Consider the following 17257-nt stretch of genomic DNA (forward strand, 5'->3'; position numbering starts at 1 on the left):
ATAATTTATTCTAGTCTCTGCTATTTGAAATTTACAAAGAAGAAGAATTTGATTTTGTTCCTACACTTTCATTTGACTGCAACTCTATTGCATTTATGGTGTCTTGTGTTGTCAGTTTTAGAAATTCTAGCATGCTGCTGAATGCATGCATGCATGCATGCAAAAAAAAAAAATTAAACAGTATGCAAAACTCACCACTCACCAGCACAATGCTAATGTTTTATGGATGGTTGTTTCTAGTAGGTCATACTGAATACATATTGCAGAAGTAGAGGGAGAAGTATGCTGTCATCCAAACATAACCACAGTTCATGAACTAAAAGTTCTACCTGCCAAACTTTCTAAAACATGCTTTATCTTCAGAAGGTTATTCCAGGTTCGCCTCGTCTGCATCTCTTCGCAGTATCAACAGTTCTTTCCTCTTCTGTCTCTCTGTAGCTTACGGCGCAGACATCGTCAACACGTTAAAAGAAGCCTGACGCTTTCATCATTCTTTCTGTTAGCATTTCGGGAGAAATGAAAGTCAGTTTGAGGAGCATTGTGGGGTTTGGTTAATCAGCGTGTTGTGTGGGGGTCCTACTGTGCCTGAGTCTTAGCCTGGCTTTAATTAATATCTATTCTCTCCTCCCTGAGGGCTGCCGTCCCGGAGGAGGCATGACATACAAAAGTGAGTCCCTCAGGGATTTGTTTTCAGATTTTTTTGTTGTTGTTAATTTTCACATTCCCCCACCAGGAAGAGGCGTGTGTTATTTCAATTTTTGAGGGTGAGAAAAAAAGAGGGATTATTTATAGATATTGTCTCTTCACTTGATCAGGTGCAGATCTTCAGACTGTGTCTTGATAATGCAATTATTTTTGTATCAAGCAATACATATTTAGTGATCTTTTCTCACTAATTCTGTACTTAAGGGCCCATATATACACATACATACTATATATATATACATATATATATACAGTATATGTGACCACCCTGCTGCATAGTTTGTCATAAAAATATTAAATTATTTGTACATATTTTGTTATGTATTTATGTATGTCTATTTCTATTTACATGTGTATATAAGTTTAATATAAATTACTTTAATGTGTTATAATGAGTTTGCACTGGACAGTCCAGCTGCATTTTCCGAATTCCTGGTGGCAGCTGAGAGAGAGCAGAGTTACTGTGACATCCTCAGACAATAAAGAGGACCGCTTGGGCAACCACTAACTCACTCTTGTCTCTGTCTCTCTCATTCACTGTCAAGAGAGTACTACACACACACACACACATATATAATATATATATATATAAATTGATATTTATACATCATCTGAAAGCTGAATAAATAAGCAGGTTAGGCTAGGACAACATTTGGCTGAGATACAACTATTTGAAAATCTGGAATCTGAGGGTGCAAAAAAATCTAAATATTGAGAAAATCCCCTTTAAAGTTGTCCAAATGAAGTCCTTAGCAACGCATATTACGAAGCAAAAATTAGGTTTTGATATATTAATGGTAGGAAATTTACAAAATATCTTGATGGAACATGACCTTTACTTAATATCCTAATGATTCTTGGCTTAAAAGAAAAAAAATGATAATTTTGACCCATACAATGTATTGTTGGCTATATATATATATATATATATATATATATATATATATATATGAAGAGCTCATTTGCAAAAGCAGATAACTCCGATAACTAAAGCAGATAATTTTCATTGTGCATTCCAATTAATCTCAATCAAACTGCAGTTGGGTTATTTGATTAGGTAAAAAAAAAAAAAAAACTGGAAAATACTGCTAACTAACACAATAAAACCCAACAAAAATATAACAAGATAAAAAACATGATTTTTGAAGATTTTTAAAAACGGAGTTATCTGTTTTTGCAAATAAACTCTCCATATATATACACACACACACATTATTGCTTACAATCACATTTGTGAATAATTGCAAACAATAATACATTGCAATACTTTTTCTGATTAATAGATAGATATACAGTTTAGAAAGAACTATAGATGATAGACAAAATGATTGATAGACCAAACGATAGATAGAATAGAATGAACAATATTACAGAGAACAACGGATAGAACCGTGGAATGATAAATGGATACATAAAATGGTAGAATACTGATAGCAAATATGATAGAACATTACACAGAATTAATAGACAGACAGACAGATAGGACAGACAGACAGATAAAATGAATATATTATACAACATAAAGAACAAAATAGCCTTTTATTCATAACTTTCATATTAGTTCCGAGTCTCTTTTTTCTTTAGAAAACAAGATTAATATCTATCACATACACAAACAAAGTAGCATGTGCAGATGAAAAATAGTTTTGTCTCTTTCCAGTACATATAATATAGTATTTAGACAGTTCAGAAAAATAAAAGCCTCTCCATCCCTTTATGAAATAAACTCCCAGAGAGTGATTCTCATCTGGGAAAGGGAGCTCAGGCCGCAGAGATCTGCTTCCCAACAGTCCAACAGGACCATGTATTCGCTCTTCACACAAGTAGCACACCTTTTTTTTTTTAAAACACAAATATATGCGTAGCGCAAGATTTCCCAACACATTACTGAATATAGAATCATACAATACGTGAACAGTTCCCACATAACATTTCAAGGAGAAAAAACAAGTGAAAAGACTTATTACAGCATCTGACAACAGCAGATGTTCAAATTCAGTAACTTGAAAAGCAAAACGAGGCAAATGTCTTAACAGTTTTGAGCCACGCAAGTATCAACTCCATCGTCTCCAGTTTGGTGCTTGGATTAGTGACTTCATAAGCAGGTAACAAGCATTAAACAGGTTTTCTCAATGAGAAATACTGATATGATCGACTGTCCTACAATGGAAACTTGTACATGGTATGAAATCTGTGCTGGTTTTAGGAAATAATTTAGAGACTCCTCCACAAAAGGAGAAAAACCGTCTCAGCCAACATCTCTACGGTCCAATCAATTATTCAATAAATGGCTTTTTTTATGTAACGCGTGTCTTCATTTGCATAAAGGTTTCAGTGACTAGAACATTTACACATGCTGGTTACCAACAATAATTTACTATTGCACAAATACAATTTCTGCACAATTATGGTTCTAATAACGGAGTAGAAGGGAAATAAAAATTTCAGCTGGAGCTTTACTTGTTATAAGGACAATAAATATTACTGATTAACATTACTCCGCATGAAGATTTTTTTTTTTTAAAAGCTATTAATACCAAAATAGCTAATCAGTGGATGAGCACATACCCAGAAATCCAACTTTAAGGCCTATTTAATGTGGTATTATGATACCCAAACAGTCTTCGTAGGTCCAGAGACGTGCAGCATTAGTTTCATTATATGAAAGGGGGGCAGCAATGTCATTAAAATGACAAAGGCTCGTTAATATTACAATATTTAACTTTTTTAAATCGTTTTTTTCTTTCTTTCTGTATTTATAAAACATAAATAGTTTTAAATAGATATGGCTCACTATTTCTGTCTTTTAAGCTTGCTAGTTTGTAAACAACTTGTCTGGGGATAAATGAAGTCAGCACTATGTAATAGTTCATTTCGGGGAACCATGCACTATATGCTGTCACTGTATTGATCAGTGCTGATGTACAGTAAAAGTAACAGCAGCATCAGAGCAAGGGAAATAGGAGGAGTTTAGCTCAAAGACATCAGCTGTTAAAACGCATTCACAGCGCATTACAGAGCATAGCCGCACAGACGTTCAGAGGCACAAACAATCCCAGCGATCCAGACAAGCTTGAGAGGAAAGTGATGAGACAGCTGAAAGCAGTTCTGCAGACTTACTACACCGCATTAAAGATCAAGAACGGGGAATGTATTACTCACAAATCACTAAATTCCTCATCACAGTGAGTTTTTTGATATTGCAGGCTTATTATTTTGCCCAACGTATGGTGTACAAGAACCACAAGTAACTCACCAATGAAAATCAATTGGTTTGGTGTGAATTTGATCATGATTAAGCTGATATAAGGTCACTGAGCTTGGCATGTGGTAACATGAGGGGGCGACTCCCAAAATGCCCACCCGAACAGAACATTCAATGTGTCGACTTGTGGGCGTCCATGACATCATCGGTACATATCAGAGCGACAAGAAGAGAAGAGGTGAACACTGACAAACAGTCATTCACTGAGAACAGAACAGTTCAGAACATTGGTTCAGGACATAACAAATCAGCCATAAGGAGCACAAAATGCAGGAGAGAGGCGACACGCTTAAGCAATCGCAGCATGCTACGAGCAAATCCTCCCGAGTTCATTACAATTACGCAGATACCAAAGCAGAAAACTCTTTAAAACAACAAAAAGCACCAACTTAAAGAGCCGAAATGTTCTAAAGTGAAAGACACGGACGGCCGAATGTTCCTAAAATTGAAAATAAGGGTGTTATGTGCGAGTTCAGCAAACTCAGGTCAAATGATAAAAACGGCCATACAGAAAAGGCTGTATGCCGTGGAGGCAGTTACTGTCCATAAACACTGACTACAGCTTTCTGTAGAATGCTATATATAACCACCATGATTTCCCCACAGGAAACTTGAGCTTCACACGCAAAATACAAGCACAAGAAGATATGCAAATATTCATTGGCTTTGTGTCAGTTGCAACGTATATGCGTGCCTGCTTTGACGCGTCGAGCTGTTGACAGCTTTGAGGTAACAACCATGAGTGTGATTTTGACACATCAGACAAACATAGCATAAGAGGCAGGCAGCACAAAACTACTAACAATATCAAAAGCAGCTGAAGCTACATACTTCCTGTTCTGCCATAAATTACTATATTTACAACGATTATTGAGTTTTACACTTATAGCTGGCAACTCAGATGTATCAGTTATATACAGTGTCAGAAGTGCTAGCATTTTGGTTGTGTGAAGGTTCTTATAGCCCTTTGATGCGGCAGAGTAAAAATAAAGACGAGAGCGAGAGAAAATGCAAAACATAAGAGAAAAAAAAAGATAGACAAGCTAAGATGGATTGTATATAAACAGCTGGTCTTTGGTCTCCTCTGGTGTTTTCTTTAGAAGAAAAAAAGCATGAAACTGCAAAGATTCGCTGACACTTTTGAAACCTTTGCCTGGTTTGTCGATGCTGCCAGAGAAAGGGCTCCTTGATATAATTACTAAAAAACAACAACATAAACAGGAAAGCAAGAACAAAAAATTCAATATTTCAAATCTTGGAATGGGTGCAACATATATTTACAAGAAGAAAGTTCTGAAATAAAGGAATGATGTCATAGAAGAAAAAGACTGATACATTCCAGATCTTGATATCATTCAGAATCTCTTTGTATCTTTTCCCCCTTGGTTCCACCTCTTCAAATCCTGGGAATGGCCATGACATTCCTTTGGCATTTTCAATGCCACTTTAGTAAAATGGACTCCTTGGTCCATGGAAAAACACAAAATGTTTAAAACAACAGTGTGTCATATACTAAAAATGATGTATTTGTGTCTCTGTAATGCCAAAGAACGAAATGAACTTGCAAATTTCAAATGCATGCTTTCCATTTCCAAAAAAAGAGAAGTCTTTAAGAAAGCTATGCTCCGTCTGTGAAGTAAATGGCATTTCATGCCTCGATTCAATCAAAGGATACCTCGACTGGTCAATAACTCAATGTTATTGTGAGAAATCAAAAATGAAGTGAGATCTCCGAGTTCCAAATTCACATGAGCATTCGGGAACGTGCATCTCGCGATGCACCAAGAAACATCAGGAATAAATAAATAACCGTTGATGATCATATAAAATGCAAAGGGAAAAACAAATAGTTTATGAAACGCCACCATCAAGCCCAGAACCGGGCTGCTCCATCAACCAATCATGAAGGACGGCTGAGAGCGCACTCCTCTTGCTGACTCGTCATTGGAGCAGAGGCCTTGCCCAACTCACAGCAGAACTTGTTATGGAGTGTTCCATCTTTCATTGGCCATCCTCAGCATTTCATTGGCTGGGGAGGGAGCCAATCGCTATGGCAGGAGATAAGGGAATTAAATCACAAATTATGGTTTCTGTGGTCCAGGGGAGAGAACGACAGGTGTGGATAGGCCGTCCACGCTCAATGCTGGGATCTGGATCTGATTGCTTCCGTTGGAGGGGAACTGTAAGAATAACAGGAAGGTATTAATTAGGACTTAAGCTTGACTATTAAATTATTACTTTTACTATATGTATTGTATTCATGGCATGCTATCCATCTCCACAGACCAATGTTATTTTAGTATCTCTGATTTACAGTGTTAGTTTTTGTTAATATTTTGAATTAATTATTTCATATTATCTGTTTTCATTTGAATTTTAGTTTTATTAATTAAGTTTTATTAGTTACGTTTTAGTAATTTAGTTGTGTTTGCCATTTTTATTAGTATTTTTTCTTAAATATGTCTATATTATTTTTAAGTTTTAGTTTTTAATTTATTTAGTTTCATGTATTTTAATCCTACTTAAACTAAACAAAAGTGAGAAATGTTGTTTTAACGTTTTTTAATATCATATTTTATTTCAGCTAATATGTTTTGCACTTCAAGTAATGGAAAGATATATATTTTTCACGATTTGTTTTAGTTAATGATAATAACTTTGCCACAGACAATACTTATGACCCCTTTTTGAGTGTAAATGTAGTATAAATTAACAGTAATGCATTTAAAATGGAACATTAAAATTCTAATAACCTGGAAAACTCAGCTCTGATACTTAACATGGATTACTCAAACTGGACAATATTTAAAACTGGACCATTTTGCTATAATAAAAATATAAACTAGTCCAAGAAGAACATCTACCAAGACAGACAGAAGGTCACTTATGTAGGATTAGGTTTAATGCACCTGTTCCTGTAAAAAATAATTTATCAACGTTCCAAACTCTGCACTACTGCTATTGTCCAGCAGAGGATGATCACATGCTTTTCTGAGGAACAGTCCAACAAAACAAAAGCCTTCTCAAAATTAAGCACAAATGATCTGATGTCCCTAAAGGAAGAAGCGTAAGAGAACATTGTAAATTTACTGCAGTGCAGAGCATTGAAATTATTAGTTCATTAGCCTAATTGAAGATTACGCTTTTATTGCACTATAGCAACGCAGTGTTAATGTGAAGGCACAATAACAGAATTCACATGTGTGGTCACAAGTGTGTGAATAGCTGGGAATAGCCGGATAACTTACTTAACAGTTTGAAATGTGGCTCATCATTTCAGAATTTACCAAACCATTTATCATCCAAAAATATACTTCATGTAATACACCAGTTTTCTTTTCAAGTCATGACCAAATAGTATTTCAGAATATAAAATTATTACAAGACTATTTGGTCAAAAAGAAAAACTCTCTTTCATGAGCTTCTATCCAGCTCATTTCCTAATCTAGCTTTCTAATAAACATACCTCTGCATATGAATATGGTTGGTTCTGTGAAAAATCACTTATGTTTCTCCACTTATGTCTTTTTGGATAAAAGTGTCTGCTAAATGCACAAAAGTAAATAAGATATTGGTTCCCATGGCAATCTTAAAAGTTGGGAAAAGGTGGAATATATAAAATGTATATGTTGTAATGTATTTGATGGTTATGAATGGAGTGGGAAGAGAGTAAATTCTCATGCATGCAATGAGCCGAGGGAGTGTGAGGAGACAGATGGTGTGCTGCTGCCATGCTGTGGACAGAAACTGTGTGGACAGGAAGTCTCACCTGGAAGGAGAGCTTGGCAGGGCTGCGTGGAGCGATTGGACTGAGCGTGCTCCAGAAGTGTATGGTTGATGGCAGCGGACTTGGTGTCAACAGCACTGGAGTCTGAAAGAGAGAGAGAGAGAGAGAGAGAGCGAGAGAGAGAGAGAGAGATAGAGGGGGAGTTGAAGAGGTTGTGCGTGTGTGTGTATGAACCATTTTACAAGGTCATTGTGTTGCATCTCTTTGTTTTTGGTTATCTGGTAACACAAGCATTTATATCGCTCTGGCTTTGTTAAAAATCACATTGAGACTGTGTGAATAAGAGCTTGGTATATGTGAAGCATCCATTCAAACCCCACAAACGCTATTGTTGCCTTAGACAAAAAAAAACCAACACACAAGATATTTCTGATAATTATCAAAAGTATGGCATAAACAGAGATCTAGCTCTTAAAAACACCCAAGCTCGACTCCACTGAAAGACTGTAAGATAATGCTGAAACTCAGTCATTTAACAGTCATCTCTTTGTGCCTTCTATGTGGTAAAAGACTGCATTGTGTTTAAATCAGGGCTGTCAACTGCTTAAAATAATTGTTTTCTGAAATGTGTTCATGTGGGTTTCGTCTTAGTAATGCAATTGCAAGCAGCAATAATACAATTCCACCAAATAGTGCAAACAAGTTCAAATTTGTTAACAGAAAATGAATGCATTTAAAAGAATGTACATTTTAAATGTTAGCACATGTTTGAAACAACCATAATTCTGAACTGAAAGGCTCACCAGGGCATGGGAGGTGATGACTGTGGGTGTTAAGGTGTTTGTGGCACTGCCAGAAGCCAGAAGGCTGTTCACAGCTGCATTGACCTTATCCAGTGAGAGTCCAGGGGGCAGCAGCGTAGACGAGGATGGCAGTTCCAGCACACGTGGCTTCTTTGATTTAGGAGGCTGGGCTTCCTGCGTGCTCGCCGGGAGGGAGGCTGATGCAGTATTGGTGTCCTCTGAAAACAGTTTTGAATGAGAGGCAAAAATTGACGATTGATTTTTAAGCACTGCGGGTTTTGTTGACCTATAACCATGTCAAATAACTGTAAAGGATTGCTTGGAGTGGCTTATTGCTTTTATAAAAAGGTAGAATCAGCAATATGATAAAAGACATCGTCATTTGATAATGAATTTATTATTAATAATCACAATAAACCATTCTTCTACCATGTAATATACACTTTGTGGGCAGTAAAAAATTTTAGGGAAATGAATACTTCTATCCAGCAAATTAATACTTCTATTCAGCAAGGATGCATTGAATTGATAAAAAGTGACAATAAACACATTAATTGCAATATTGCAAATGATTTTGATTTCAAATAAATGCTATTCTTTTTAATGTTCTATTCATCAAAGAATCCTGAAAAAAAATGATACATACGTTTCCACAAAATATAAAGCTGCACAACTGTTTTCAACATTGATAATAATGTGTTTTGACAATCAAATCAGCATATTAGAATGTTTTCTAAATGATCACGAGACACTAAACACCGGAGTAATGGCTGCTGGAAATTTAGCTGTGCCAGAAATAAATTATATTTTAAAATATATTCAAATCAGTTATTTTAAGTATTAGTAATATTCAACAATATTAAAACAACAGTTTTACTGTATTTTTGATTGAATAAATCCAGTCTTGGTAAGCATAAAAGACTTTGTTCAAATACATTAAAAAAATCTTACTGATCCCAAACTTTTGATAGGTATTGTAGTTAATTTTCTTAACTGATGTCCCTTTTATAACTCAGACTAAATGAATGCGCTTCTACTTATTCAAAGATTTGCTTGCAATTTATAAACATGCAATTTATAAACAGTAAACATAAAAACAAACTGCTATGAGCCTTGCCAGCTCTTTTGAGTTCAACGTCTTTCCAATGCATAAACAACATGTATTTTTGACTAACCGGGTGGCTCAGGCTTCGCTTTCACCTCCCCTTCTCCAACTGGCTGGGCCACCGGCTCCACGGAGGGTGATGGAGCATCCACAGGGATTGGGGCATCTGTAACTCCAGAGACAGGCACTGTGGACACTGGCTGAGTATGGTAAATAAAAAAATAAAATAAATAAAAAGCTAAAAATAAATAAATAAAATGCTAAATTACTCCAGCATTTCATTGCAACCAAACATGTTCAATATTTTTTGGATGTTTCGATGATGAATGATTTCTAATTGACACATCTGCTCACCTCAACATCTGTTTTGTCATCCAAATCGACAATCTCCAGCAAGTCTTCTTCAGGCGACTCTTTGGCCAGCCCAACAGGCGAAGGCTTTATGACCACAAATACAGGCTGAGAGGAGTTGACGACACATTCTCCATGAGCTAGAGGAATGAGCGAGGTCAGAGAGCTGGGATCGGACAGGTAGATCTGGGGAGGGTCACCCAAATTCTGGCTCTTCTGTGGGATGAATTCAAAACAACATTTTTATGCACATAATTCTTAATAATAACAGTATTTAACATGGGTGTCAAATAATTGCATTGCAAGCTGTTTAGCTGATCTTTAAGGTATTTTCCAGGAATTTGGGTGCATAAGCTGTATAAATCTGATGAACAGGCTACAATGAGGGCTTCAATGAGCAACGACTAGTTTGTAACTCATTTTCTTTTTTTAAGGGCAACAATAAAAATGTTGTGCTTTATTTTATTCATTGGGGAAAGGACTTGCTTCACCGTGAAGCAATTTCTGACACTGGCAATGTGAATATAACTTGGGCGACTGCCATACAGTGTTAATTTAATTAACAAAAACAATGAAAAAAAAAAAGATTAATAGGCAACCTTTTTTCCTTGCAACATTGTTGACAAAAAATATGAGACTAATAACTGGTTTAAAGAATTAAAACACACACAAGGCTTCAGTGCTGAGCGTACTAAATCCAAACATGGATTTCAACTATGTTTGTGATTGCTGAATAAACGCACTTTCACAAACTCTGTGCCACAAAGCCTTTTTTTGTTATAGATTTAATTGAAAAAAAAAACAAATGTTAAGAATTTCACTGTTTTCGTTTTTGAGAGAAGCTTTTGAGATTTACCAGTTTTCATAATGTAAAGAGTGTGATCATCTATATGACAATTTAGTAAATCTACATGAGGCCAAATAAACCACGTGTATGAGATGACATTCTATTTATTTGTACTTATGTGTGAAAGTGCAATAATTCTGATGTACAATCTCAAATGACAACAACCACAATCAGTAATCACAGCAATAATTTTGAGCAAAAAAAACTGATTATCAGTTTAACTATTATGCAGCCTGACTAAAATATGACTTAGTTTTCATTGACTGAAACTATAGACTAAAAATTCCAGACTTTTAGTCAACTACAACTTGTTGACTAAAAAAAACAGGATAGGTTTATTAAATATGGTAAAAACTATAAAGGATATTTGACACAGGACTAAGACTAACAGTCTAACACTAAACTAAAAAATAGCTAACAAAATGAACACTACTGCCATCAGTGACATCACACTAAGCATTCAAAGACTGACAATTTTGCTTAAAGAAAGAAATCTTGCACGATTCCCAAACGTTGCTGTCACCATCATCAGTGCTAAAATGGCAGAGTTTTAAGCATTTAAAGACTGAGTTTGGATGAGCGTTTAAGAGCAAATCCATACCGTGGTTGCAGTGGCAGATCCAGAGGGCGTCTGTGGGCTGAGGGCGGGTGTAGCACATGGGGAGGGGTGGGTCACTATCACCTGCAAACTGCTGCTCTCCATAGTCGACTGCGCCTGAGCAGTTCCCTGCTGTGCTTCTGTCTGACACATTCGCATCTGCAACATACACATTTATTACAGACTTATTACACAGCTCTAAAACAAAAACATGAAATCCAGAAAGAAGCTGACCTCATGCACTGTGCGATCCAACGGACCAGGTTTGGGGCTGTTGTCACTCAGGACATACTCCGTTTTGATGAATTTGGATGCAGTTTTGCAGGGCGTCTGTAGGGACTGGATAGTGAAAGTGGAGTAGAGACCAGACTTCATGTAATCGTTGCGGGAGCTGCGTTGCACTGAGCTAGGGGAGGAGCGCTGAACCTGCAGGCTCTTGGAGAGACATGGGTTGGTGGTGTTAGCACCTGTGTTAGATTTGGTCTGAATGGACAGCTCCAATTTCTCCCCCGTAGTGGCCCTCTGTGAATCCTCAGGTCCTTTCAGCCCATCAGCAGAGTAGGGGTCCGGAAAAGTCACAAACTTATAGACGAACTTCTGGCCGCTAACTTTCTTAATAATATTCTGTGGAAGTACAAAAGCTTGTTGAAAAGTGCCAAACAATAATATGCACTTGACATTAAACATTAAATCATGCTCCAATCTTAAACGTTTTTCTATTTTCTATCCTTTTCATAGTTAGAATGTCTATATAAATCCACACACATACATGTATATATTTAAGAAAAATATGTTATATTTATTTATTAAATATATTTATCTGTAATATAAATAATATAAATATATACATGTAAATATTTTAAAAATATATACTGTATGTGGGTGCATTTATATATACATAATAAATATACACAGAACACTAACATATATTACATAAACAAAAACTTTTATTTTGGATGCTATTAATTGTGATCGTTTGACAGCACTAGTAAAAACAGTAATATTGTGAAATATTGTTACAATTTAAAATAACTTTTTTATTTGAATATATTTTTTTATGTAATTTATTCCTGTGATACAACGCTGAATTTTCAGCAGCCATTACTCCAGTTTTCAGTGTCACATGATCCTCATTATAATATGCAAATTTGCTGCTCAGGAAACATTTCATTTATGTTAAAAACAGTAATGTATATATAAAATAAACTGATTAAGTCTGTGATTCACATCATTCATAGTTACTCCTGCACATACCTTGTCATAGTAGTAACGAAGTGCCCTGCTCAGTTTATCATAGTTCATGTTTGTTTTGTTCTTGCGCAGCCCCCAGAGTCTGGCCACCTCCTCGGCATCCAGCAGTTTGAACTCCCCATCCCCAGACGTCCAGGAGATCAAGTGCTTCTGACTCTGATCATCCAGCAGGTGTAGCAGGAATTGCCACAATGTAATGGAGGGATCCATTGCTACAGGGCACAAAAACAGACTGTGATAAATGGGCAGTGTCTGTAACCTACTGGCGCTTAGTATCATGTTAACAATGTGTAAGATTTGAAAAAACTTAAGTTAGTACTAAATAAACATAAAACAACCAGCAATTACTAATGCTTTCACTGGAATACACACTGATATGCATGTATGTATCAGTTGTGATGAAGCCTGCTTAAAATATTGCACCATAAAGCCATAAGTGCTGTGAAAACTAGAGATATTGGTTTTACTAGCTATGTTTCTAAAAATACTGCATCAAATATACCTAGAACTCATTGTCATGATAAGTATGTTCTGGAACTGAAGCCATGTTAGAAAAAACAGATTTAACAGAATCCTGAAATCAAATTCACATCCTCAGAACAGTAAATGAAATACTCTTGCTTTATGGTTGGATTGAGTAGATGAGCATAAATGGAGTGTGAACATTATATCTGCAGTGAAATCAAGGAAAAACAGGCGAGAATTAATGGTGCTACCGTCAGCAGAGGACGTGTATCACAAGTTCAGGAAGAACATGTTGAGAATGCAAATTACCCCTATTACCATTCCCCCCCCTTCATTTACGTAACTCATAAGCAACACCTTAGAAACGATCACCATGGTAAAAGCATTTAAGAAACAGTTTCTAAGGAATAAAAAAGACCGTGCCACCCTTCAAGCACACTGAACCAAATTAATCACAGTGAATTGCTGATGACAATGAAGGGAATCCGTTTCCATTTTAACCTAGCACATAAAATCTCATTAATTAATACCATCATTAAATCGAGCTGTAAGTGAATGAGTGAGTGCATTCATCAGCAGTAAAATGTCTTTAATAAATGGTATTATTCTAGGACTGAAACACCAGAAGAATATCCTGTGGGCAGCTACAAACACTAAGGCAAACAGGGGATTTTACAAAACTGTAGTTCAGTATTTAAATGTCATATTGTCCTGTTGGCACATTATCCACACTTGCTCATCAAATCAACATCTCACTGCGAGATCCTCAGACTGCTGAAATTACTCATTTCCGTACAGGAGGACTCCAAAAAATAAGTTTCTGAAGACATCTCTTTAACTAATGGATAGAGAATTGGCCTTGTAACCCAAAGGTTGCGGGTTCGAGGCTCAGGTCCGACAGGGATTGTAGGTGGGGGGAGTAAATAACCAACACTCTCTCCACCCTCAATACCACGACTGAGGTGAGACCCTTGAGCAAGGCACCAAACCCCCAACTGCTCCCCAGGCACCGGGTGTATGTTCAGTACTGTGTGTACACTTGGATGGGTTAAATGCAAAGTACAAATTTTGGGTCACCATACTTGGCCACACACCACTTTTTTTTTTTTTTTTAAGGGGGCATCCATTAGGCAGCCATCCCTACTCTTCCTGCTAGACATACAGCAATTATGCATTGAGAACATGTAGACTATTAGCAGTTGACAATCTACAAATAATGTAAAATCACAGCTTGAAAATCTTTTGACCAATAGCAGCGAACAGAGAATAACTCTCAATGTTATTCATAAAAAAATAAAATATTGCATTTGAGATATGTCTGAATATATATATTTTTAAGCAATCAATAAAAATAGATTAATAATAAATAAACATATAATGAAATATAACAATTAATAGTGCTTGTGTAACTACACTGTAAAATCAACACAAAAATGTGAGCAAAATAAAATTTTCTATAGATGAACGATAATATCAGGACCATACCAGTTGAACTGAATTTTATTGCTCAATATTGGATATTTTAGATATCAGATTTCTTTAGTCAGCTAATTCTAACTAAAAAAACAACATTATATTACGAGCCTATTTAAGAGCCTTTAAAAGTACTTTCTTATTCATGTCTTACCTCTATTATAGCAACCTATCCGAATAGTTTTCATCAACTATTCAGTTCAAAATTAATCTTGTACATTATAATATTGCAATGTCTAAATTCACTTAATCAATCAATTAATTTTAAGTACAAACAGAGTAATACAAAGAAAATACTATCATTTTTTCCACAACAGCCTGAATTTTTACTATAGGTGCATCCCTAAATAAACAGCCATTGAAAAAAATAAAGCCAGTTGTGTGAAAGAATGAGTAGCACCCCCTTTATAATATAGCTGTATAATAAATTGTCTTTTTTAAATAAACTGAACTGTTTAGGCCGGTAAAACAAACAACTTGATTTCCCCAATAGCACAAACACATCAAAGCTTTTATGAATAACATATACTTCAACGGTGATTAATCATTAAAAAAAAATCTGGCATCAGAATACACTAGTAAAAATAACCAAAGGGTCACCGTATTAAGATAAAAATGTCACAGTGAAGCCAGAACCAAAGAATCAGATGCACATTTGTCTTATTTACATGTTGGTTATTCCCTAATTTTCCTTGCAGTGTTACATTCTAGCTGAAGAGCTCCAGTATGACTAATCAAGGGACTAACACTGCACAGCTTGCCTTGGTCTAATGCCTCATAAATCAGCATGTACATCTGAGAAAAGCAAACAAAGACCGGCACTGAACAACACAGATCTGTTTTTCCCCATCAGACCTTATTGCCTTAAGACTGTTCAGGGACCTCAATGCTCAATAGTCAATTATCTTGAGTTTTCAGACTGCATGATGACTTATAGCCAATGAATGAATTGGCATCCCAAAGGAGGAGAGAGCCAGACAGGACTGTGATGTGAGCAGAATGAATCCAGAGCTAAATTACCAAACAAATCCCTCATAGACACATATACACTTTATATTAAGTGGGGCTCACGACAGTTCCTGGTGGGTCATCAAGGTCTCTTTGGGTTTACATGAGCTCTGCCGGTTAATATCAGATGACATTGGTTTCATTTACACAAACACAGTAAAGAAATACTGACATGTGCATTGCACAATCATGTCAAGTCAAACAAGTTCTTATGCACTTGATTTAAAGTTTTCAGAGTAATTATACAGGACTTGTTGTACATTACACAAAAGGGAGAGAATAATTATAATAATTAAATCACTTGTTTAATTTATAAACCATCTTTTAAAATACAAGAACAAACATCCACCCTCGCAAACTAGCTTGTTTGACAGCTCAAAATCTAAATATTTATTGCACAATAAAACAATCAAATGCAATTCTGTTAAAATTGCACTCGCTGATGGCTGATTAGTTCAGGAGGCAAGTCAGCCAAACACTGTATTTGATTCAGAAACAGCAGCATGTGTTGAACACACTGCCAGACATTTGGCTTGCAAAACATTTACATTTACAGGTGTGTTAAACCACCCTGACCAAAATACGGTGTCAATACCACTCATACGGTCCCTTAATACTTTTTGGACAATCACATTGATTTGAACACAATGTTTCGACTCACACCAGGATTAGGCAGCGTGTACGAATAAATTGTATAAAACAGAGCGAGTTGTGAATGTATTTGGCTTTATTTGAGTAACGAGCACTTTATTAAACTCAAATGCAATCACTCCTCCATGTCCAACCTCCTTGAAGTGGAATAAAACTTACCGCTGATCAGCGGGTTCGACTCCATCTCTCCCAAATAAATGTGTTTATGGGCAGTTTTATTCTTTGGAGATTAATTCACGTCCATAACTGTGCTTGCTGGGTGTCAAAAGTCGGTGGTTTAATTGCGTTTGGTTGTTATGTAACACATGCACCTCTCCCTCCATGTTAGTTGACATTAGCAGCTAAGTCGCTAGCCCGCGTTAGCTCAGGCTGCCTGCGCGTTACACCGTTCCTGTCAGACGGACTGAAGACTTCTTCAAACGGCAAAATACTCCAGTAAAATCGACCAGGGCCGCGTTTAAACGGTGGAATGTCACGCCCTGCCTTTAAAACAATACGGTAACAGTAAGGAGGGGTTACTTCCAGCGTGGTGGACGGTGAGGGAGGGCAAATAAACCGAGACCCCGATCAGGTCCATCCACTTCGGCGCGAAGCGCGCGAGCTTCCCTCCTTCAGCGCGCGGTGTCCAAGCAACGGACTGGCCTCACTGTCAAAATAACGGGGAGGTAAAAGACAGAGCGCTCCCTTCGTAAGTTTTTTTTTTAACAACAACAACCCTTGCTTGGCTTTCCCCCGTTTGCTTCCTGTTTCCACGAGCGCCTCGACTACTTGTTTCTTTTTCTCCACCTCTCTTTGGTCCCTGCGAGTCCCCTGTGCGGCCGTGACGTCACCGCACAGGCATGACGCGGGTCGGCTTTAAAGCTAAATGAATGAAAGAGAAAAAACTTTTGTGTGTGTTGCCGTCTTCTATTGAAGAGACCTTGCTGCTATTTTATTCAGCACCAAGGTCGAGCGAAAATCTTTACGCATAAAAAACTACATATGCGCTCAAATGATTTTGCGTTGATT

General features: G+C 36.6%; 1 protein-coding gene across 1 annotated transcript; it reads right to left on the bottom strand.

Moving 5' to 3' along the window:
• Nucleotides 1–2224: 2224 nt before the first annotated feature.
• On the bottom strand, nucleotides 2225–17065 carry LOC306847956 (ETS domain-containing protein Elk-1-like). The gene is made up of 9 exons (XM_079382220.1): nucleotides 16409–17065; nucleotides 12656–12864; nucleotides 11636–12025; nucleotides 11405–11560; nucleotides 9960–10172; nucleotides 9676–9805; nucleotides 8501–8718; nucleotides 7740–7841; nucleotides 2225–6150 (listed from the first exon to the last, which is right to left on the bottom strand). The coding sequence occupies exons 1-9, from the start codon at nucleotides 16431–16433 to the stop codon at nucleotides 6052–6054; spliced, it is 1542 nt and encodes a 513-aa protein (XP_079238346.1). The 5' UTR covers nucleotides 16434–17065; the 3' UTR covers nucleotides 2225–6051.
• Nucleotides 17066–17257: the final 192 nt, after the last annotated feature.

Source organism: Barbus barbus, assembly GCF_936440315.1.
Source record: "Barbus barbus genome assembly, chromosome: 28".
In the NCBI taxonomy this organism is placed as follows: Eukaryota; Metazoa; Chordata; class Actinopteri; order Cypriniformes; family Cyprinidae; genus Barbus; species Barbus barbus.

Coding starts and splice junctions, on each gene's coding strand:
- LOC306847956 (XM_079382220.1), bottom strand. CDS start 16,433: ATGGAGTCGAACCCGCTGATCAGCG. Junction 11,561..11,635: donor TGGATCGCACAGTGCATGAG/GTCAGCTTCTTT, acceptor TGTATGTTGCAG/ATGCGAATGTGTCAGACAGA. Junction 8,719..9,675: donor AGCGAAGCCTGAGCCACCCG/GTTAGTCAAAAA, acceptor AACTGTTTTCAG/AGGACACCAATACTGCATCA.